Source organism: Astatotilapia calliptera, chromosome 20, assembly GCF_900246225.1.
Source record: "Astatotilapia calliptera chromosome 20, fAstCal1.2, whole genome shotgun sequence".
In the NCBI taxonomy this organism is placed as follows: Eukaryota; Metazoa; Chordata; class Actinopteri; order Cichliformes; family Cichlidae; genus Astatotilapia; species Astatotilapia calliptera.
Genome location: NC_039321.1, coordinates 6,284,090 through 6,308,324, shown reverse-complemented (window position 1 = coordinate 6,308,324; position 24,235 = coordinate 6,284,090). Strand labels below are relative to the sequence as shown.

Genomic DNA, 24,235 nt, shown 5'->3' with positions numbered 1-24,235 from the left:
CAGGAACCCTACAGGGAGGGGAAACTTGTTAATTGAGATCTCGATTCTCCTGAGGTGTCTGCTATAACTCCAAGCTCTCCATTTCTTTTATTTTTTTTCCATCCCAGACATTTTATTAGCTCACGCAGGCCACACTTGAGGGCACAATTTAATGAGGTTTGTGCATTGTTGATATTTGTGAGAGCCACCAACCATCCAGAACACTGTACATGCTGGATTAAAATGGAGGAAAGACATTAAAGACAACATAATTCATCTTTTAATTCTGCTGAATTGTTACAGATCAATGAAGTGCATTTCAGTTTGAACTGGGTACTAGATTATACTACCCCCGCCCCCCTCCTCCAACAACAAATACACTCACTCTCGTGCAGTCTTCTTGTTCTGATAATGTAATCAGCATTTTCAACATACACCCAAAAATCAAACTTCTGTGTTACCTAGTGAGTGGCTAGTTCCTTTTACCTTTTTAAAAATGACGCCCCACTGAACTGTGTTTTGTGGATGTGGTGGCAGATTTCTTGCATGTTGTTTTAAATTGCATCTAAACCGTATGGCTACTTATTAAAGCAGAGACCTCTATATTCACACACTCGTTCAGCCTGCGACTACGGGTCTCAGCAAAGCGTCATTTGCTGAAAACGCGCTTTTTTTATCGTTTCAAACTCGAAAACTCTCAGACAGAATGAATTAATGATTGATGAGAATGACGTCAAAACTTTGCAAAGAGTACAAATCAGTGTACTCTAAATTATTGATTGACAAGTACACCAGTGTGTCACAAACATTTTGTCCTACCTTTGACATTAGTAAAAAAATGACAAATCCTTTTGCTGCATTTCAGACTCTGTAAAAAGAACAAAGAGCTTTGTAATATTTTAATTTCTAGCAAATTTGTAATCAGTTCAGTGAAAAAAAATTGATTATGCGACCACTTGAAATTCATTAGAAATGAAGTACATTTATTCATTTGCGCAAAACATTTGTTTGATGACCTTGTGATCATGTTTGACAACACAAAACTGCAGACACATTATTGGCATGAATGAAAGATGCTACCAAACGTAAGAAATCTTTTTTTTTTTTGGGGGGGGGGGGGGGGGGGGTGTTGTGAAGCCGATACAGGAGGTCTGTGGAAAAGTCCAAACTGGGGCAACTGTCAAAGTCCATTTCACTGCTCAGCTTTCATCTGCCTCCAGGTTAATGTTGTTACCAAACTTGGCATAAAGCTGCACCTTCAGATCACTCAACACTTGCTGTATCGCTGACACTTGTTTCTCAAGGTCTTGGACCTCTTGCTCCAGTGTTTCCTGATTACAGAACACAGAAACTCCAATTACAGAACAGCCAGTTCAATTTCCCCACAGCAGGCAAGCAACAGACACAAGACATTTCCCAAACCGATTTCACCAAATGACTCTATTTATGTCATCAAAAGCACATTCCAAACACTAAAAGAGATCATTTTAGGTAAGAAATCATCTAAAATGACTGATATAAATCCACATTAAAATATAATCTGCCAATATAATGACTGAGCTGTCTTCGACACATTTGTCATTCAAGGTTTGCAGCAGACTCCTTTCAATCAATCAGTTCAGGGCTGTGCAGTATGTCCTATTGTGATAAAGTCACAGCAACACAAGGACAAATGGAGACATAATGGAAATTACAGAAGGGAGAAGGTTTAATCTGAAGTCCCTGTTGGTTAACGTCTCTCATGTAGCAGCCACAGAGCACTGCCATTGCTACACGTCTTTCCAAAAGGTGCGTCAGGAAGCTCTCAAACCTAAATTTGAAACTTAGACTTGTACTTTTTGTAAAATGGGAATTTTTGAAAGGGAACTGAATTATGAATACTTGTCAGGCACAGATAACAATGACTGCTTTTTGGACATAACAGCAGGACTGCTAGAAATCCTTTACCCAGTGGAGCATTTCTAAAAATACTCTCAATTAACAAATGCTTTTATTTTAAATTATGTATTATCAGATAAATGTATAAGTCTAAATCAGGTCTGAGTGATGAAAAGACTCAAAATCCTTATTGATTTATGAAGAAATTCTTGGTCTTAAGAGATTTTGGAATTAATACATTAGATTTGACTGACAAAGTTGCCGTTTTTTCATTTTGCAAACAAGATATTCATATCTGCAAAACACATGACACAGTTTTGATGAATTGTGATTCATAGCTAGTAAGCAGTAGGTATAAATGAACAGGCATTTAGCACTGTTTGTCCACGCACTTCTGAAAGTAATTATAAACTACACAACAGGCACATTTGTCAAACTGTGCTCAGTGAGTCTGTTTAGATGAGTTCTGAATGTTGTGCATGCAACGATATTTTCAACTCTGCACAACAACACATTCGAGAAAGCAAAAAGCATGCAAAATTCACTTTTCCCTCAACTTTTTGGGACTGCACTGGCCTCCAGTACTGATAAGCTGACTTACAAAGGAATGACACGACAAGGACAAATCTTTGTGTTTACAGAAAGGAATGTCTTTGAAACAAACCGTGATCGATAAAAGCCGTTGAAATTTGAAAAGAAGCTCACAAGACAGTGATTTAGAAAAGGTATTGAGAAACCGTCTGCGTTACACTTACCTTTGCGGATTCCAGCATCTCTTGCGTTTCGTCCTGGGAGTGATTTATAAAGACGTCGCCGATTTGATAAGGGATAAATAGAGAGTTGTCGTCAAACAGCATTAGGTCATCACTGGCATCCTGAAGGTTCTGAAGAGTTTTCTGCACGAAGACATTCACAGTCAGTCAGTTTGAGGTGGTTGCAAATAAACCTCGGTAGTTTAGGCGTCATTTAGCATCACAGTTCAAGATCGGTTTGTGTAATGCATCATTCAAACAACAAAACTGGATGAACTGTAAATGTTAAATTATCTTGATGTTGCGAATTGGGGGGGTATACACAGCAAATTAGCAGCTCACAGCTGACCACAGCTGATGAGGATGTGGGTAACAACACACAGGGACAACACAGGGGCTGAGAATATGGTGCAAGCCAAACTTTTCACATACATTTCTCTCTAGAATACAAATGTGAAGGATTTGAGGTTTATTCTGCGTTTCTTCAATACTGTAATGATTTACTGAAGTCAAAAGGAATTTGACAACCGCAGGCAAACAACTCATCTACTAATGTTTCTACAAAATCCTGAATGAATCCTTTATTCTGGAATGCCTGAAAGACATCTCGCAAGATTTAAATCTCACAAGAAGAACAACATTAATGCATTACCCTTCAGATCTAGGATGGAGGGACTAACAGCATCTGCAGCTATCTGACAAAGAGCTGCGCATAAAGGTGAAGCTGTCAATTCCCTGGCCAACTGGTTCTTAAACTGACCTATAACAAGATCAGGTACAAGCAACAGAAATGAGCTTCCTCATAACAGCATCTGGTTTCAGCTTTAGAGATTGAGGATGAGGAGCTCAGTTACTCAGGAGGAACTTGGTACAGCTGCTGCTCTGCTGATCATTAGGAGCCAGTTCTGGCATCTGATTAGGATGCCCTCTGCACACCTCCTCGGAGAGGCATTTCAGGCATATCCAACTGGGAGGAGATCCCAGGACATGAGAACATCGATTGAGTCGGTTCTGGGGTAATTTTAAAGTAAGCTCATTAGAAACATCTCCATGGATATTCATCAATCATTCACCAGCAACACAATGTTTAGCTTCCATAATGACAACTAATTAAAGTCACTTTTCCAGCAACTAGGCTAGAAAGTGAAACCAGTGCACAAGTGACAAAGGAATGAGTCTACTTTGTGTTGAATTCAAACACAAGCCCATTCAAATAAAAAGCTAAATAGTCAGACTTCTCCTCCAGTCATTAGCCCAGTTCAATCTTCCTGATCAGAGTGCCAGTTGTCATTTTGAATTTAATGTAATAATTTTATCTAGATATAAAAACTCACATCTGGGTGTAATTTGACTTTTGTAAATTTAATTGAACGCTAAATCCTTGCTCGGATATAAGACTATAAAACATGTCTTCCCAGCCCCGGTAACACTCACCCTCTTTTCCAATATCTCATTCTTCAGCTCCGTCATCCGATTCGTGTTCCTGGCAAATTTATTGATCTTCTGCTGGTCTTCAAACGTTACATTCACATCTTCAACTGCCTGCAAACAAGGAGAAATGACTTGAGGTTGCAGTTCATTTTAGCCTGTTAAACATGACAATCCTAGATGCGCTGACAGAATTTAACTTATTCTGCTATGAGTTATAAGTATTGATCAGCAGCAACTTTTCCAAAGATGAAATCACAAGCATTACAAAGACATGCTGTGTAGGGGTGCAACGATATTCGTATCGATATTGAACCGTTCGATACAGTGCTTTCGGTTCGGTACGCATATGTATCGAACAATACAATTTTTTTCAATTTTTTTATTTTTTTTTTTTTTTTTTGGTGTCCCGTTTGGATCTATAGCCATCAGAATTGTTGTCTTGAGGCCAAGAAAGATGCCAAGAGGATTTATTTTAAGTGGATCATCATATTGGTCCATTTGATTGACCTTTATTATAATTATGAATTTATTTTATTTTCAGTTGCAAACGGGACAGACATGACTGTGGGATAGGACAGGGGGAAAGAATGAAAGAAAGAGGGGGAGAGAAAGAAAGAAAACCAAAGGGGAGAAAAAAAAAAGAACAATACAAAATTTGTAATTTATTTTATCAACTTTCCTTCTGACGATGCTGTCTGTGTTGAGCGCTCAGTGAATCTGCATTTGACTACTCCGCCTAGGCTCGAGAGTGCAGCCTAGGCGGAGTAGTCGAACGCAGATTCACTGAGCACTCAACACAGACAGCATGGTCAGAAGGAAGAGCGCAGGGCAAGCTAGCGAGACAGAAGTGGACCTCCCCACCCTCATTCAGATCTGGCGTTTGGAATTATTTTGGTTTTCATGTGACGTATGACCCTGAAGGTAAGCGAGTCATGGACTAAAGTAAAACAGTATGTTGGATGTGCCATGCAATGCTCAATTACATGGGTGGGAGCTAGTGTGTTAGCGCAGTTAGCTTGTTAACGTGTTGGCCGTCTAGCCCCTCTGTATAGGGTAGCTCGTTAACGGAGATTTGCCGTGTTGTGGCGTTAAGGTTATTTCAACGAGATTAACCTGAAAGCACTAGTGGGAACACAACGAATATGACTGCACATTTACACCGACCTCATCCTAGTGCAAAGACAAAAACAACAAGCATGCATGCTACAAACTTTAGCCGAGTCATTTAGACAGCTGTTAGCACAGGATTCTCCTTATGGAGACCTGATATGTTTAATATGCTGCTGAGAATATAGCCCAGAAGAAGCGGATAGTATAGCTTTTATTTTGGAAAGAGACATTTCTCTGTAATAAACTCTCTTTTCCAAAGATGAGTGATTCCTCAATCAGATACAGGGCTCGCAATATCGCTAGCCCGACGTCCCGGGGCTATCTCTGCCCTGCCTGTCGGGCTATTGTAGGAAGGAAAAATATATGTCAATGCTTTTGCATTCTTTCAGAAATGTAGCTGGGTAATTATGTCATTGGGTGAGCCACTGTCAATATGTGACATATTGAAATCGTGTTTGAATTTGCGCTTGTTTTTTTGCTTTCACTTTGCAATCGCGCGAACTGTGTATAGAGAGCGACAGCACTGATCTGTGAGTGATGATAATTTGTGCACCAATTCCTCTGACATCGTCTTATTAATTGTTAGCTTACTATGCAAACATGACAAGTGAAATCTCCCGCAGCTTAAACATGTGAGAGGTTGATCGCGCAGAGAATCGCTGAGCTTATGTGAGTGCGGCAGGATATATATTTCACTACGATGACCTGGATGACTGAGAACCTTCACAGACAGATATATATTTTAGTTCTGCTGAGCCAAATAAGACAGGTCAGGGTGAAGAAGTGACAGCCAAAGAAAAGCTTACCACAAAACGGAGAAGTTATGACAAATCAGACTATAAGGCAAAAAGAAAGTGCAGCTTTATGGTTTCATGGACAAAAGAATTTCTGTGGCTGCAATATGACGAGCTAAAAAACAACACGCACAAGGGTTAGGGTTAAATTTAAAAACTGTACTTTTGTGTTAAAATATATATTTATAATTTTAATAAATGACAAATTAAAAAGGCATGAACATTTTTTTTGTATCGAAAAAATATCGAACCGTGACACCAAAGTATCGAACCGAACCGAACCGTGAATTTTGTGTATCGTTGCACCCCTAATGCTGTGTTAACTGAAAAAACAAAAAAAAGACCCACCACCTTATGAATGGAGAAGCATTTAGTAAGATTAAAGCAAGCCTTATAAATAAAGAATGTGTGGTGGTGTTGTTTTAAATCAAGCGTAAGGAATAAAACCAAAGAGCTGTATTCAGTTTCATTTAGAGTGACCAAGTGGCCTACTTTATGCAGGATTGCACAATGTTTTTATTTTTCACCTCCTGTCCTACATTTCGAATTGGCTCCAATTCACCACAGCACAGGTCTGGCTTTTGGCTGACTATATAACGAAATCTACCACAAATAAAAGTTATGTGGTGTGTTTTTGCTGGCACTAGACTGCAATTTCCCTTTTGAGAGAGTAGAATCAATAAATAAACTATGCATTTTTCATTTGAACCTCAAATACATGTAATCTGGTTGATTTGTCCAGTGCTAAAATTAATTTATTCAGCGCATCCCTCCTCAACACAAAGATTATTAGGGGGGGGGGGGAACAGCAGATGAAACACCAGAACAAATATTAAACAAGTACTGCCAACCAAGACCATTGCATTAAAAAAATAAAAAGCAACAGCTGGAAAATTGGTTGTAAAGGTGCATATAGATTTGTACCCGTCAGTCACATCCTCTGCAACCCGCATAGCTTTATCAGACTGCCCTCTTAGCATTAGCGTAACCCACATTGTCCAACACATGAAAACTATTTGCTCCACATTTGGCTTGTTGTGATATGGTCATCCTACTGTGCTGTTGGCCCCTCAGAAACATTTAAATATAAACTGAGTGAGACTGAGCAGGGTATTGGTCATTTATTGGGGACATATACTGCTTTAGCTTGTCGTTTCTTAGACAGTTAACTACAGGCCGATTTTTATTTTGTTTGCTAGCATGCTAGCTTGGGTGTCCCATCACCTGCAGCGGCCACTGCCCTGATCTGGATATTGAGCTCATTGTTTCACCACATAGTTGTTAAGCTCGCACGAACAACAGCTGCAAAATTACAACGTATGTCGAGCTAGTGTTTTAACCCAAGGAGATATCGCTTTACGGTAGCTACACGAGGGTGTGACGGCGCTTTCAAATATCACCGCCGTGAGAAAGCTCGGCGTCTTACTCGCACACATACACGATGCCACCTTCTTTCTGCATCCCCTGTTAAAACAGCGATAGAGTAACGCATATGCAAGACAAAAAAGTGGATTTTTGTTTAAAAATATTGCTTACCACGGATGATTTCATGGTCGCTGCCATCTTTGCTTCTTCGACTGTTCACCCGCAGCGTCGCTCAGCGGGATAAATATCCCGACACTGCCACCTATCAGCAGGCCTGATCTGGAGTTTGACCCCCACAAGTTGGCCAGAAAATGTGTTTACTTCTCTCAAACTGTTTGTTTAGTTCTTTCCCTTCTTTTTGAGTTTTCGTGTGATTGATTTGTTTATTTAGTTGAGTTCATGTTCTGGTAACTATAGTTAGATATGTCGCAAGATGCTTTCCCTTACATTTACATCTAGAAGCTGAAATTTGACTTATTTAAAAAATAATTCAGCCATTTTTTTGTTCTGTTGTAGGTAATTATCTCAATAAATGTGCAATCGTGCTTTACACTGGTTGTGTAAAGCAATTTGGGGTCCTTAGGGACTAGAAAAGCGCTATACAAATACAGGCCATTTACCATTTCAATACGCCAAACAAGTTATTATGCCAACCGGAACTGCTGTTCTGTAAATATTTGCACACAGTACTGCACCCAAGTTCAAATATTTAATGAATACATCTGTAATGGGAGAAGACTAGAAATTCATATTTGTCTAGACCGAATTACAATGCACCACCTGTAGTTTTAAGCATCACTGGCATTTTAGTCTGAGTGAAAAACAAATCATAAATATGCAGGTTTTTCTGTCTCAAAGTCAGCAGTCTTTATCTAACTTTGTAGGAGCCACTAGCATACCTAGTAGGCTGTTACGCGTTGGTGCACCATGAAGAGTTTTCTTGAGGCCCCTCAGCTGCAGGCCTTGCATGAAGTCACCAAACAGGGGAATCCAACTCCCACCTCAGCATGCAGTCTATAGGATACAGTCGAGCCATTGTTTTCATGGATTCCAAGGCTTGCCATAATAAAGTCAATAAATAGTGCACATGTTATAGTCTTTTTTAGTTTGTTTCTTAAGCATGCTTGTTTGTGATAAAACGCTTTCACATACTTTGGTTGACATCTTCCAGGAGTCAAATGACTTCTAGAAGTTAAATCCAATAAACAAAAGCCTTTGTCAGCATTATCATGGCCTAGTTACCAAAAAAAAACAAAAACATAAAGATGAGTTCATCTTCAATACCATATTGACATACACTGATAAACAATAGTATCTAACTTGTTACCCGCCTTGATGACCTCTTTTCTTTTTTTTATCACATAATACCAAAACAACATAATGGGTATGTTAAAGCACATCTGTGTGATTAGATTTATTTTTTATCAATCAACTGCATCTTTAAAAACTAAATCAGCAAGAAAAAATGCTTAAAGTGTTATCTTCAAATTAACCAGTGCCAACATAGTTATTTTGGGTTTTGTCAGTGTGGATGCTTGCCAGACCAGTATCCTTAATATACATCCTGTTAGGTCCCCGCCAGATTGGTCAACAAACTGTTTGGACCGCCTTATCACAGCAGGCTTGGACAGATTCACACCTCATTATGATCTCGTCAGGGTATGTTCAGGATGCCACATGGAGATTACTGTGAGTTGATCAAAGTACCAATACAGCGCACTTTCTTTTTTTTCCAGAGGAAATCCAGCTGCCAACTTGAAAACAGACCCACCCATTTTGACACACACATAAAGTGTCCAGTTAACAAAAGTCTATATACATAGTTGGGCAAAAGGAGGAAGTCCATCTCAGACAGACACGCCGTATCCTTAAGAAGGAAGTCAAGTAACAAGGTAAGACATTTCACTGAAAGCAGTATTAAAATGTTTAAATGGCTTTGCAAAAGTCTTAATAGATGTTAACCATTATTTGCAGATTGTCTTTGCTTATCAGTACAACATAACAATATGACATTTCTATTTCATTTAATTCTATTGCAACCTGCAGATCTTAACTGGGAAAAAGATGGGAAACGAGCAGTCAGTAAACATAGAAGAGCTATCCAAGGTAAAACAATGCAAATTACATGGCAGACATTACAGGCTAAAAGTTGCACGTGCCATTTTCTATATTTGTTGACATCAGTCACAAGATGCACACTTTTCCAAAACTCTAGCATGCACAGGTGACAGGTGAAAAAAACTCTGCTTCTCTTTAAAGATAACCCATCTAGACTAGAAAGCACAATGCTGACGTTGTTATTTACTCACAGAATGGGACAATTCCTGAAAAGCATGAGAATGGAACCGTGAATGGCATCTCTATAGAAGTCACGTCTGGCGGACTGGAGATTAATGGTACATGAGTTTTATTTTATTTTTAATTTCTCTTAGGATAAATAACATCCAAGCAATCTGTGATGATGTTCTGCCTGATCTACAGTGGTGGTGCCACTGTAAAGCATGAGCAAATCAATGCTCAACACTGGCAAATTAAATTCTTACTTAAGAATGAATTTTATTAATGTCAGACTGTTGTGTTTTACTGTATCACGCTTTATGCTGATATACTTTAAGGTTCTCCTTCAATGAAAAAAAGCAAATTAATTTTACAAATTTATTAGTGGTGATTAATCCTTTAATCCTTTTAATACTCTGCAAACACAGTGACTCCCAGTTGCACGGTGTCTGAGTAAACCACAGGTGTTTTCTCAGGAATTAACAAGGAGCAAGTATTTGACTTGTCAAGGTGTGGTGGTTTGTGTCTTCACTATAAAAATAAAATACTGTGGGATTCCCATGGCTCTTGACTGTTGATTCCTGAGATAACGTTCTCACACTGACTTGCCCGTGTTTACTAGCTCGTGGAAATTTTGCTGAATTTTATGGCAACTGTTGAAATTCTCTTTAAGCTAGAAGTAAAAATCACTCTATGGGCTAATACTAAACAAAATGACACTTATGTTTAAAAATAAATTCCATAAAACCCAGAAATGTTCATTTTGACCCTTTTAAGCTGACTCATTAGGGGGATGTTTGTTAAGGTGGAAGTTCATAGAAAAGGTCCAGAATCAGAATCAGGAAATTGCTTTGTAATAGACATTTAATTAAGGTGTAATAAGGTGTGTCATTCAAGCTGCAAAATATTAAATAAATATTTCAAAGCTAAAAAAAAAAACTATGTGCAGTATTTACAAGATTCAACAAATGATGTTGCCAGGTCCAGATGTCGCAGGGAGGAACTGATACATTTTAACAGGAATGATGTGCTTTGACGTTCCATGTTGCATTGCTGTGGTATTAGCCTTTGGTGAATGTGCTCCTATTACTGCCTAGCACATCATGGACGCAAAGTGAAGCATTATCTATGAGTTCACATGACTTTGACATTTTTCGCCAAGCTCCACAATTTCCAGATTTATGGGCCTTGAGGATCACTTTGTTGAGTTTGTCGGTGTCCATAAAGGTGCTTAATGTAGTTTCCTTTAGTTAAAAGTAACAAAACACTTTCCCCAAATTAACTAAAGCTATGACGTGATGCACTTGTTAAGACTTTGGGTTTAAAATCTCTATATATTGTGTTGAAGAGATATCAACTGAAATGGAACTAGAGCTGGGCTGCACTTTCATGCAATGCCAATTTGTACCACTAGGTGGTATAGTAAGTCCATGTAATCTTTATTTAAACAGACAAGTAATTTATTGTTGTTTACAATGGCAGCCTGGCAAAATGCAAAATATCCAAAGAAAGACAGAAAGAAAGAAAGGAAAAGCACCACCACACATCTGAAAACATCTGAACACACCCAGTGGCAAAATGTTGCTGCCTGGTCTTTAAGCATATATGTCCAACTGTTATTTTATAGTAATTTTTTTCCTGAAAAAAAAAAGAAATTTAGCCTGGGTTTAACAATAGTTTCAGTCCTTTGTTTCAATGTTTTTCCTGTATGTGGCATTTTGCTTATTTTGCCACTTTTTTATTTTTCAGGTAAAAGTGAAACTACAGTCTGCCAAAATGGCAAGGCCCACTCTTTAAACTCTGCCATAAAATCAACTGATGTGATCGTCAAATCAGAGTGTCAACCTGATATTGCCCAAGCTGTTTCTGAAGTTCCTGACACCAAAATTCAAGCCGTTTCTGAAGCCTCTGACACCAAAATCCAAGCCGTTTCTGAAGCCTCTGACACCAAAATCCAAGCCGTTTCTGAAGACCCTGACACCAACACCCAGAAGGAAGAGGTCAAGAAAAGCAAAGGAGAAAGAGGTCGTCGTCATTTTGGCAAATTGTTCAAAAAGAAAACAGAACCTAAAGCTGAAGCTGAGACTGTTGAAGAGAAAGAAAAAGAGACACAGAGTGAAGATCAAGTGGATGTAAGTGTTCCTCCCACTGAGCCACAGCAGGTGAGGGCACTTTTCATGTTTATTCTCATCAGATGAGTCTAGTTGTTTTTTTCTATTTGCCAACAAAACTGTGAAGAGACAAGCAGAGCAAGTCAGGTTACTTTGCATAGCACATTTTACACACAAGGGCAATTCAAAAGGATTTTCTAATGTACGGATGAATGGCCACTGGAATCTATGATGTATGAACTGCAATGAAAGTATGCAAAAACACAAATAAACTCATAGTAGAATTTTAAAGGTAATGGTAATGTTGCCATATCAATTAAAAGCAATGGGAAAAGGAAAAGTCTTTAGCTAAGTTTTAAAAACTGATCAATTATGGTAAATTATGATAATGCTCATGTTGTGCAATAGACCTCCATTGATTCTGAAAAACAACAACAATAATGTAAATACATATAGCAGATACAATGCTTGCCCTTAATTAAAAAAAAATAAAATGGAACCACACACCTTCCTTTATTAGAGCGAGCACACACACTGTGTTGTGTTTCTGAATTATGTTATTTTATCATTCTGCAGCTAACATTAACTAAAACAGAGTAAGCAGGCGTGCATATGCCCAAGGGTATAACCCTTTTTAAAAAAATAAATAAATAAAACAAGATAAATATGTCACACGTTGTTTGTCTTTGACAAAGATTAGTGGGCGTGGGCCTCTGCAGCACTGACGCCGACGCCCACGACAGGAAATTCAGAGAGCACAAAGATGTGCCGCTCACATTGTTAGTTTTGATCTTATCATGGGATTTCCTGAAAATGTCTAAAAAGGGGGGGGCACACTTTTTTATGTTGTGCTGTTTTTGTCAATTATCAGTTGACCAGATAGCCAGAAGACACTTGGCATAATCAAAATTCCCTGATGTCGACTTTTAGCTGTGCAAAGAAAATTATTTTATTTTGTCAGCCTGCCAAACACTCCAAATCATTTTAGCAATGTAATGTAGTCCAACACACCAAGCATTCTATGCATTTAACTATGTTTTTCCTTTTTGTTTTTTTGTTTTTTTAGCTTTGTTTACAATGGGCAACATAATGTAGAATAGCGCTTATTTCAAAAAACAAACAACTAAATAAGCAAGTAAATAAATACAAATGTAAGCATGTTACACTACATGACTAATTTTTCTGATTACTCGTGATCAACCACACGATTATCATGAGTGCCCTGGGAAATAAACACAAGTTGTATGTTGGTTTACATAATTTAATACAAGTGGAGCGGAAGCTGGCGTTATAACTCACATTGACCATCAAGACGGAAATGAATGAACATTAAAAAATTGAATTAGCAACATAAAAGCAGATATTTCAACACAAATGGGTGATGGTGACTTTACAGCCACAACTGTGGAGGATACACTGAGTGAACATGCCATTAGCAAAGCTGAGGAGCTTGTTAGAGACCCTTTAAAAGATTAAACATCAACGTTCAGAGCAGAGAGGGTTGAGAAATCTGACTCAAAAGATGATACTGTTGTAGAGGGACAGACGAGAGAGAAAACTCTGGCAAAGGAGTTCACTTCCACCACTCCAAAAGCTGCAGCAAGTTGTGTTGAAGCAGTTTTGGCAGTTGCCTCTGACTGCGCAGTAATTGCGTCAGAGCTGGGAGTAGGTGAAGCAATTACTGAAGACAACAGTAAAGGAGCTGCAGACAAGTCAGCTGATGTAGTGCTGATTGAAACTGCTGAACCCAAATCTAATGCTGTCACTCCTGAGACCGGGGAAGCAAATGACATTACCTCCCTAGACAAAGAGGCTGTGACTGGAGTGACGGAAACAATCTCTGAGGTTGTTCATGAGAACCCAAACTCCGCAGCCGTAAATGAAGACATGCCTGTAAAAGAAGCCGCTGTCCGTTTTCAGAATGGAAATCTAGTTAAGGTGGATCTGGCCCATGAGGAGGTCACTCCTGATGATGCACCACAGCTGAAGATGTGCTACAAATAAGTGAGCAAGACAATATTAGCCTTATAACTACTAATGAGTCTGGAGAAATGTTCGGTAGTTGTCCCAAAGAAGAAATTAATGTTGCAGAAGCCTGAAGCTACTTTAAAATCTCCAGCAACTGAAGTCAATCCACATTGTATTCTAGAGATTATTATAGTAGACATCGAAGTTGAAGAACATGTGATAACTGAGATAGAAACAGAATCAACAATTTGAACCACGCTTCAGGAGCCTGCAGTGGATAACAACAGCACCGTCAAAGAAGAGGACATTGTGGCAACAGCTTTTGTGCTTCTCTCTGGAGAACATGAAGAGCGTCTTTCCCATTCAGAACAAGCTTTTTCAGATCAAGCTTAAACAGTGGCAGACAGTGTTGAGGAGAATACTTCAGTCCAAGGTTTATCTACTGAAGGAGAGGTAGAGGTTGCAAGTTCTGAAAAAGCTGTAGAAGAAAGTGACATAGAAAAGGTTAAGAATCTAAAGATAATGAAAGCCATGACACACCTGAACAAACCCTTGTAATCTTAGAGGAAGCAGGACGAGAACCCAAGCCCTTTGTAAAGAAGATGGTAACAGTGAGGGTTAGGGGTTTTTTTTTTTTCAGAAATCCTACAAATAATTTAAACAAACTTGAAGAACTAACAACTGAAGGACACCGCAGAAGATTTAGAGCCTTATGTTTTAGTCTAAGATGAATACTGAGGAGAATACTGCCCTGGAGAATGCTGATCAAGGATAGATGTTGTCATGTGTGATTTGTATGTGAGCCTTGGGATTAAATCCTAAAAAGATAATCCAACCTTGTTTTTGTTTTATTTCTCCAAATAGCCTGGGAAAGATAGTAGAGAACAAATAAAAATGAGTCACTATTTCTCATCCTTGAGACAACTGAAAATGAACATTTCACCTCTGAAGATTCTTAGACTGCCATCTGATGAGCCTGTGGCAAAGTGTGGCGATGCACTCCCAGGCCAGAAGTTAAATACACCTCTAGGTGGAGAGTGATACTGAAGAGACGCATGAGAGGCGGTGCAAACCGGATAGATTCAACATGTGATGTACAGAATTTCCTTAAGGCGTCTCAGTCACAAGCTCAAACATTGAACATTTACCTCTTAGGTTTCAGTCACCTATAGCTGTTGAGAAAAACAACAAGCCTGGTGACTGAAAGATAATTTCACCAGTCCTCCGTATTATTGACATCCACGAGTCTTCAAACAAACAAATAAATTATGAATGAGCAGTGATCAATAAGCAGACACGGAAATATTAATTTGAAGTTTCCTTTTTTCATTCATTCATTATTTCAGTCATACTATGTTTAATGACAAATAATACTTAAAGGGACATATTGTGCTCATTCTGTGCTTTATGTTCTTAGAGATTTTATTCAATTCAATTCAGTTTTAATGGTATAGTGCCAAATAACAACACTTACTCAAAGTGCTTTATATTGTACAGAGAAAACCCAACAAATGAGACGACCCCTTATGGGAAACACCCACTTGATAGAAGTGGGAAGGAAAAACTTGCTTTTAACAAGGAGAAACCTCCTGCAGAACCAGGCTCAGGGAGGGGCAGCCATCTGTTGTGACCGGTTAGGGGTTACAGAGAGAAGACGGGACAAAAGAAACTCCCTGACAGAGAGCCAGTTTGACAATTAAGATAATAAAGAAGAGAATAAAAAATGATTAACTGCAAAGTGGTGTATAAATATAAAGAGAGTGAAAAGAAATGAGTGAAGATTATCTAACATGTCTAGTCTTCTTACACACAAAGTCTTGGTTTTTTACACTTTCACACATACATATGTATATATATATATATATGACTGCTGGATTCAGTCATTTAATCTGAAGCTGGTTCCTTCATTTACATTTTAAACAAATATCCCTCTATTTACCTGTTCTGTATATAATACAGGAATGATTAATAGCAGCCACAATACATTTACGGTTACATAAAATTTAGCAGTACTTGCCACAGGGTCCACACAATCCTGATGGTCATCAAAAACATCTTCAGCTTTACCAGAACTAATTATCATCTGCTTAGATATATAACATAGATACAGATTTATTTGTAATTCTTCATTCTGTACATTTTGGTAACTGTTCAGTTATGTGTGGGCAACATTCATTAAGCAAATGCATTCACAGGGCTAGGATGAACTGAACGTTATATACAGTATATGAAAATCAAGAGAACTGGTATTTAGAATAAATCTTTTTAAAAAGCAAATATATGTTAGTAATCACTGCATGGGTTCATACAAAGTCTTGTTCAGACTGCCACATTCGTTTAAGGACGAGATAGGCTGCATGTAGGCATACATACACTTTGATCATTATAGTGCTGAAAATAAGGGCCCTCGTGTTCCTCACTTCATCCGCTACTTAGAGCAAACGTTTATGCTCTCTTTCCTCTGATTTAAACCTTCTTTCTTCTGATTGGCTGCCCCTCGTAAGTAGAAAGTGGGTCTGGCTACTGTGAGCTGACCTGTGTGACCTGTCTATGTTGCTGGTCTCATTAACTGAAACTTTGGCAACATTTATTTTGGTGCTTGTAACAGAAAATATGGAAAAGCAAAATAGGCCACCTCTACAGTTTCTAATGGGATAATAAATTGGGCCAAAATAATGTATCAAGATTGCTGGAAGAAAAGGCAAAAAATGTATAAATGAATTGACATTGGTTCAGTTCACATATTTTATAGACACACACCATACGGGCATAGCTAGGTATTTGGTTTTCCTGACATTTCTCGAGAAATAACTCTCACACATTGTTGAATATCAATGACTGAGGGGTGGGACACACACATTAATAAAAGGGTGATTGTTGACAATGCCCCGAGTAGGCAGAGGCATGGTTGGAATTGTGCTCCCATCTCAATACTGCGATTAAGACACTCACTGCTTACATATCAGCTCCGCTCTGCTCTAACATAATTCTCAAAGGCGAATTCTTTTGTCATGGTGTACAGGAGACGGCTAACCTAAACCACGAGCCTGAATCATTAAAGGAGCCAGAGAGGGTGACTCCAGTCTCCAGTCCCAAGGAAGAAAACGTCCCTGAAACTGACAACGGAGATAGTGAGCCCGTGGAAAGCAAAGAGGAGAGTAACCCAGAAGAGAATCCAGTTATGAACTTCTTCAAAACCCTAGTAAGTGGCATCATTTGTCAATTTAAGGTGACTTTTTATGCTCCTGCTATTCCTGTTTATCATGTCAAATTAGACTATTTGGGGGAAAAGGGAAAGAACATATGTGCTTTTTTTATCTGCTTCTTTTTCTGAAGAGAAACAGGCAAAAAAATTAAAAATAAATAAAATGAGGTTAATGCGTCTTCCAGTTGTGCCCCAGTCAAAATGAGATGTGTGGTCATTTTTCCAATCATTTAGCAGTAATAAGTAGTAATACATTGAAAATGTTTCATTAGTTTGTGTGTATTTTTGATTTTTTTTTGTTCTATGTAGTGATGTGGGAAGGCGGTATAACTGTATATGACATTAAGTGTAACCGTAGCGAAATCTGCCATCATGACAGTGCCAGATGGAAAAGTTGCAACAAGCAGCTATTGTATTTCCTCTTCATCATGCTGTCTTTTGGATTCATGCCGTTTTAAAGAGTTGCCATTGCCCTAGCCCCATGCTAATCAAGTCTTTGAACATGCGGGAATGTGGTGGCCTATTGTTCATCCCATAGTGTGAGCTCACAAGGGAGGCCTGTGCGGTTGGAAGTCGAGATTTGTGAAGATAGAGCGAGGGCAGGCCTACGCCATCTCCGGAGCACAATGGCTGTCACAATGGCAGCGCATGTACTGTATGTGCTCTGTCAGGGACCTCTGTGGGCCTCAGTTAGCTTACCATAAAGGCCTATGTCTGCATTCATGAAAGGCTTCTGTTTTATCCAAATAATTATTTTTCTGTCTCATCAACTGTATCCCCTGGCATTTTGCTTTTCACACTGCTTAACCGCCACATACATAGTGCTCCACAATGCTTACACAGTTCACATTTAAAGATTAAGATTTTTTTCTCTTGTGTTTTTATGTGGATCACGGCACAAAAAATAAAGACGGTTCATTTTTATTCCTCTGTTGCACAGGTGACCCCTACTAAAACGTCCAAAAAGGAAACGGCTACTCCCGATGCCGCTAAAGACAAGGTGAACAGAGGTTCATTTTAACCTATCACTCTCTGCTGCTTTTATCAAACCATATCTCTGATTATCTAATACAGACAGCTATACAATGAGCTGTCACACCCTCATCTGTTCTGTTTCTGTTGCTTGAACTAAGGATGTTCCTGAATTTAAAAAGTAACATTTATTTTTAAAAGGTGATTTATTTTTGCAGAATTTGTGCATAAAGCTTTTTTTTTGCATCCTTTGTTTGCTTCAGTTTAACCTTTTTTATAAGTGCTTTCTTTTCTGTTGCAAAATAGTCCCAGAAGGAGACCCAACCAGCGGCAACCACTACTGTGAGCATATAACCCATAAGTTTTGATTCCCATAACCATTGCACTTCACGTTAAATGTATATATTTACTGCACATGGTGAGTTTATTTAATTTCCGGATATGATGCCTTATTTGCTCATTTTACATAGCAATGCATTTTTATTGGGTGAAACTGGAAGGAAATACAGTTGCTGATGTCATATCTGACAAAACTGCTACATCAAAAATGTCTTTGCAGTTTAAGAGGGCTGTGTAAACCATTGCTTTAACAGCCCCTCTCTTTCTTCAATAGGTTGCACAAATATCTGAACCGCCTGCAGCACCCAAAGGAATGTCTGTCCCACCACCCCCACCTCCAGAGCCACCGAAAGTGGAAATCAAAGGAGAGCCAACTGCCAAACCTGTAAAGGCCTCTGCGAAAGAAGAACCTAAAGCTGCTGGAAAGGAGCCTGTGTCCTCGAAAGGAAAATCAGCCAAAGATACTCTGAGCAAATTTTTCCGCCAGAAGGTAAACAAACAGCTTTAACTGCAGATTACAAGATCCAATCACTATTTTAAGGAATAGCTATTCATATAGACACTCACTGCATGTTCAATGTGAACACAGTGTGAAACATACTGTATGTCAGTTTGAGGTATTGCTAGGAGTCAAGACCTCCAAAAGCAATGGCGCTTCAGCAAGTGGAGCCAAAGCCCCGGGCAAGACTGCAGCAGTGGTACAGTAAATGATCATATTCTCAAACTGACCATGGCTCATCAGTTACTAACCGAACAAGAGCTCATTTGTCCAGAGGCACCAGAAATTTGCAATTTACTGTTTCCTAATCGGAGCTATAGTTTTGTGAAGTAGCATTAGTCCTGTGCTGAAACCTTTTCTCTTGGGAGAATCAGGTTTTCTTATTTGTTGAGAATAAGATAAGAAGAATGACGTCGTCCTTACGTTTTTGCATAATACATAAAGACAAAAATAAAAGATCATAGCTTCAGCATAAGGAGCAGAAGCAGGGACAAAGGGCTAACAAGGCTCATCAGCACCCACCAGCACCACAAATGCTCACCCACAACACTGCATCTCCTTTCTTTTAACCGCACTGACTGTTAAGTCACATTTGCATCACTGTGAGCTCAATGAGAAGCCATTACATTTAGCTGCTGCCCAGAGAAGGTGTTATAGGGCATAACTACAACAGATTTCTTTTTTTTAATTTTAGTTTCCGTAGAGCCAAAATAAACAACATGAGTATTTTAAAATAAAAAAGGCTTTAATTTACAAGATCAAATCGTTATGTTGTTACATTTTTGAGCATCCATGGTTTTTTTTTTCTTTTTTCTTGCTGGATTTTGTCCCATATTTAAACACAGATCAACCAATTCAACCCAACACCTTTCATTTACATACTGAAGAATTACAAGCTGCCAAGACAGCAATAAACAAAAAATAAATAAATAAAAAGTTAAAATGAACAGACAAACAACATGAAGAGGGTAAAATTTCCAACATACATGCGCTAACAGTAAGTGGAGGAAAAAATTAACTGCTATCTGAAATAATTAAAAAGACAAAATTTCATGAAAAAGAATCACATTTACAACAATCAAACTAAACATAAGTGAGTAAAATAGATTACAACACACACACACACACACAGAAACAACAAACTTCTACTTAGTAAAATAAACTAAAACAAGTAATATCCCTGATGAATATTTTAAGATTCTCCCAGATTCGATCAAAGTGGTTTGGAGTACACAATCTATAAACTGGTTTTGTCCTGCACTTTGGACTCATGCCAGAGGAGCTGTGGGGCTGTGCCATGGGCGTAACTATGTGCTGAACATTGGGGGGGTCAAGATCTCTGTCTAAATAAATAAATAAATCTGGGTAAATTCCCAGATTATTAAACATGCAACTATTTTGCTGGTAATAATGGAAATGAGTAAAGAGAATCAACAGCCTATTTATACAAGATAATTCATAATTTTATTGGGGGAGTTATATTGGCTGGGTCTGATCATTGGGGGGGGGTCATAACCTCCCTAACCCCCCTGGAAATTACACCTCTGGGTTGTGCTGACATTACAGTGTGGAGCTCTTTCTGACTCTTCTAATGCATTTGAACTTCCTTAACCAGTTGATACAAGTCACCATTCATTGTCATGTTAACATAGTGAGTAGTCCATAAATACAACTTTTCATCTGTTTTGAGGTTCTGAAGTCCTTTTGCATTTCGCTGTCCTGCAGACAATCAGTCATGTGCAACCAGCAGCTCGAGCAGAGGTACAGCCAGGTGTAAACTTACATGTGAACTCGAGCCTGTTTAATCTTCCCAGCTGCATTCAGGGAATGTTACATTAATGTATTAAGATGTGAACATGAATCTTCCGCACACAAGCCTTGCTGGAGACGACTGGATAATTACAAACCATCTTGCCTGAGTTACATAACAAACATGCTTTATGGTTAATTACAGGGTTTGAAATGTTCATCGCAATTTGCATCTGTGCAGAATAAAATAACAGTTTTGCTCTACAGGAGACACCAGTGGATGTGCCAGCGCCTGTTGTAGAAGTGCAGGTAAATGAAAGGCAACTTCTCACTCTTGGGGCTTTGTACTCTTTTAGGGAGTGGAATGGTCTTTTGAGCCTCTGATTACACCACGTACCCTCTTCCAAAGCTGTTTTTGTATGTAAAGATTCATTTCTATTTGCTTAGATTCAAAATGAGGTTGAACCTCAGGAGGCAGCAGCAGTGGGGGAAGAGCCTGTTGTAGAAGTGCAGGTAAATGAGCAAGAAGTGCTTAGGAATATTAATTCCTGATTTTCTTCACTCTGCAGGCACCTCTGCAATAATGTTGCCACACTTATATGGTACCATAACATTTCCCACATTTACTCTTTGTAATTCATCCATTTTTTTAAATAATTGTATCGCATCACATCCCTGTACAGATTAAACAACCCCCATTATGGCACAAAATGAGTACGATATAAGATTTAATGACTATCACTATTTACGCTCTTCCAATTCAGGATATAACAAATAACTCTCCCTTTTCTGTAGATAAAGGAAGAGGTACCACAACCAGTGGTAGAAACTGAGGTAAATTAGTGGTGTTTAATGTTCTGGGAAAGCTTTTTTTCTTTTCTTATGTTTCTTTTAATAGTTAGGGGAGATGAGTGGCTATAAAATAACCATATGAGTCACATTGATAATCACACTATGTGTGAGGCCAAAGTACCAAGATGGCTGACTGAGCTTTAGCAGAAAGACTACAAGTACGAGGAAGCAGCCTTGCAGCCTTGCACTGTTCAACCGTGACACAATCAACCCAGATATCTGGGGTTATGTGACTCTTCTTTTCTTACTTTCTTGAAGAATTAAAGTTTTCCCAAAATGTTTAACTAGCTGTTTCTTTAAAAGTGGACATCTTTGAAATGTAAAGTGAATATTGATGGGCTTTGCCTTTTTCCTCTTTCTTCCTCTTTACAGATTTTGGCTTTTGCGCTTGACAATGTGGGCTTCCTCACTAGTTCTTATCTTGATCTGATTATACGCTGTCTCTCTACTCTGATCACAGATATCTTTTTACTGCTTTACCTCCTCTTTCATGTCACAGATGGAAGCTCCTACTCTCACTCTGTCACCTAAATCGATGAGCATCCCTTTGATTTTTTTCCCTTTTTTTTTTTAGTAAATATTCATGATACATATTTTTCTTTTTCCTGCTTTGGTTAAAGACGGTGGATTCCTCAAAAGCTGGCACCCAGGAGGCTGCTGCAAAACCAGAGCCGCCGCCACCTGCTCAGGAAGAAAAGAAAAGCGCCTCAAAATCCCCATTCCTTTCTTTCTTCAAGCCCCAAGTAAGAACCTATTCCCATAAACATTTATAAGATCTCTGAAAAGAAACAACTCTGAAATACATTAGGTATGAATTGTGGTGAAATTACAGAATGGTAAGTAACAGGTTAATGTGAATTTGAGGTGCTATTAGATCACATGACCACAAAAGTCCAGGCAGCCTCCACAAGTGGAGCTCGGCTCCTCAGGAAAACTACTGGACTGGTAAATACATGAAAATACGTTGCCTCTTGCAAACAGATGCATTATTAACCAGAGTAATTTCATCAATTACGTCTGGTATTAAAACATGCTCTAAACAACTTCTTTGCCAGAAGCATTTTTCTCCATTTGCTGTTATCTTTGAGCATATGTCACCGTCCCTCGTGATGTTGCGCATGATGTCGTATCCTAACAGCAGATGTACATTTTAATCCCACTTCATGTGCCACCTCAAAGTCCATCTGCACTTAACGAGTGAAGTGTATGAGCCACCGGTGTGTGAATCTCAAGCCTGTCAAGGACTAAAATAATTGAATGCTTCATTATGTGCCGCAACACTTTTAGGCTGCTGAGCCCAAGAAGGTGACCCCAACCCCACCTGCAGCAGCGGAGGCAGCTCAAGCAGTGAAAGCCAAGGAGGAACCTAAAGTGGCAGCCAAGTCTTCAGAGCAAGCTGCAGATAACAAAACAGCCTCTGTGCCTTCCCAAGCTGGCGATGATGCCGCCAGTGTGCCCAAAAAACTGGAAAAGAGGAACTCCATTCAGCTATTCTTTAAAAATCTGGTAAGAAGAACATTACTTTCCCCAAATATTAACATTAGAAACATGCACAATATCCTTATCACTGCATAGTGCAAAGTATTTTTGTATTATCCCCACTAGATGGCAGCAGACACTTAAGGTGTAGGCTCCACATTACTGAAAACCAAGCGGACTGATATAACACATCTGGAAATGCAGTTTAGTTATAGGACAGTTACCGTTACTTAAATGTAACAAATTTAGTCAGAGTCCAATTTAATACATTTGATGCCTGTGAAAGAAATTAATAAAGTTTTTGTTTAACTAAAAAAACAATTAAAGCTTATAAAAGACAAAAATTAAATAAAAATAGATATTGAACGAGTTGCATTTTCTAAAGACACTGCAACAAAATGTACCATTTTCTCCCTGCAAACTGTAGACTCAGAAACGTCCTTCTACAGACGCCGGAGTCCAGACAGAGCCACTGACCGCTGCTCAAGGAGCTGAGAAAGCCAAATGAGACCAGAAGCAACCCTTACGTTTTCCTGTACAGTCTCCTTCCCTCCTTCTCACTTGTACTCAGTCCTTCTTTTTCTCTCTTATCACCTTCTTGAATCCCCTGAGTTACTTTGATTACTTTGTTTTTTAATTGTTACTGCTTAAAAGTCACAATAGCAAAGGTAAGGTTTTGGAAGAATAAAGGAAAGTGGACAGAACAGTTAGCAGGGAGTTGAACTTGTGGAGATTTAAAATGGTCAGAGGTTGTTTGGACATATTTTTTGTCACATAAATGTGACATTTTCTACAGACGTTTAAAATGACTTTTCTCTGTTTTGCAATCTAACATACTGGGCTTATGCAATATATAGTGCCATGCTTTGCCTTGAACAACTATTTTGTGTTAAATCGATAAAACTCAATGTCATATAGGTTCTATTTTTACACTTCACACCAGAGAATTCACGCAGTTAAGGTAATGCAGTGGTTAACATGAAGGACGTAGATATGAGTCATAGAAATGCTCTTAATGGAGCTGGTCTAAGGAGTATTAAAGTTTATATAGCAGAGTGTGCTTGCAGATTTTTGAACTCTATGCAAGTTATATGTGGACTAAAACAAAAAGGTACATGCCAGAACAGCTATCTTTTAGCTTATATGGGACATCACAATCTCTACTGATCTTTGGGGAACTGATTGTAAATACTCAACAAATGCTTAAAAATGCATCCGAGGTATTGAAACTGTGTCTTTGTGCAAATGTGTCCTTGTGGTATGCTCTGCATTACTCATAAATCACAACCGAGAAGCTTTTATTTTGATTTTAGCACTTTGTGTCGTGTCAACTAACAAAAGTTTTCCGGTGTAAGTAAACTGTGTCAGGCGTATGTGCAATTAATGTGACGCTGTAGTTTGTCGTTATGTAGTGTGTATGTGAAACTTGAGCTATCCTGAAGACAATAAATGCAAATAAATATACCACATGCCTG

General features: G+C 38.7%; 2 protein-coding genes across 9 annotated transcripts; one reads left to right on the top strand and one right to left on the bottom strand.

Annotated features, from left to right (window-relative positions):
- Positions 1-236: 236 nt before the first annotated feature.
- pfdn4 (prefoldin subunit 4) lies at positions 237-7,562 on the bottom strand. The gene is made up of 4 exons (XM_026154148.1): positions 7,481-7,562; positions 4,044-4,151; positions 2,613-2,753; positions 237-1,310 (listed from the first exon to the last, which is right to left on the bottom strand). Exons 1-4 carry the CDS (start codon positions 7,505-7,507, stop codon positions 1,179-1,181), a joined length of 408 nt encoding a protein of 135 aa, XP_026009933.1. The 5' UTR covers positions 7,508-7,562; the 3' UTR covers positions 237-1,178.
- Positions 2,760-24,235, top strand: bcas1 (brain enriched myelin associated protein 1). Of its 8 annotated transcripts, XM_026154140.1 has the most exons (17): positions 2,760-3,636; positions 9,046-9,201; positions 9,356-9,415; positions 9,621-9,705; positions 11,336-11,748; positions 16,688-16,867; positions 17,811-17,870; positions 18,149-18,184; positions 18,456-18,671; positions 18,793-18,879; positions 20,697-20,738; positions 20,877-20,942; positions 21,225-21,263; positions 21,902-22,024; positions 22,146-22,226; positions 22,569-22,787; positions 23,188-24,235. In XM_026154140.1, the coding sequence occupies exons 3-17, from the start codon at positions 9,374-9,376 to the stop codon at positions 23,266-23,268; spliced, it is 1,770 nt and encodes a 589-aa protein (XP_026009925.1). In that variant the 5' UTR covers positions 2,760-3,636; positions 9,046-9,201; positions 9,356-9,373; the 3' UTR covers positions 23,269-24,235. The 8 variants fall into 8 exon arrangements, with proteins under 8 accessions (XP_026009925.1, XP_026009929.1, XP_026009930.1 ...); XM_026154144.1 differs by lacking the exons at positions 2,760-3,636; positions 22,146-22,226 and having other exon boundaries at positions 8,957-9,201; XM_026154143.1 differs by lacking the exons at positions 2,760-3,636; positions 20,877-20,942 and having other exon boundaries at positions 8,958-9,201.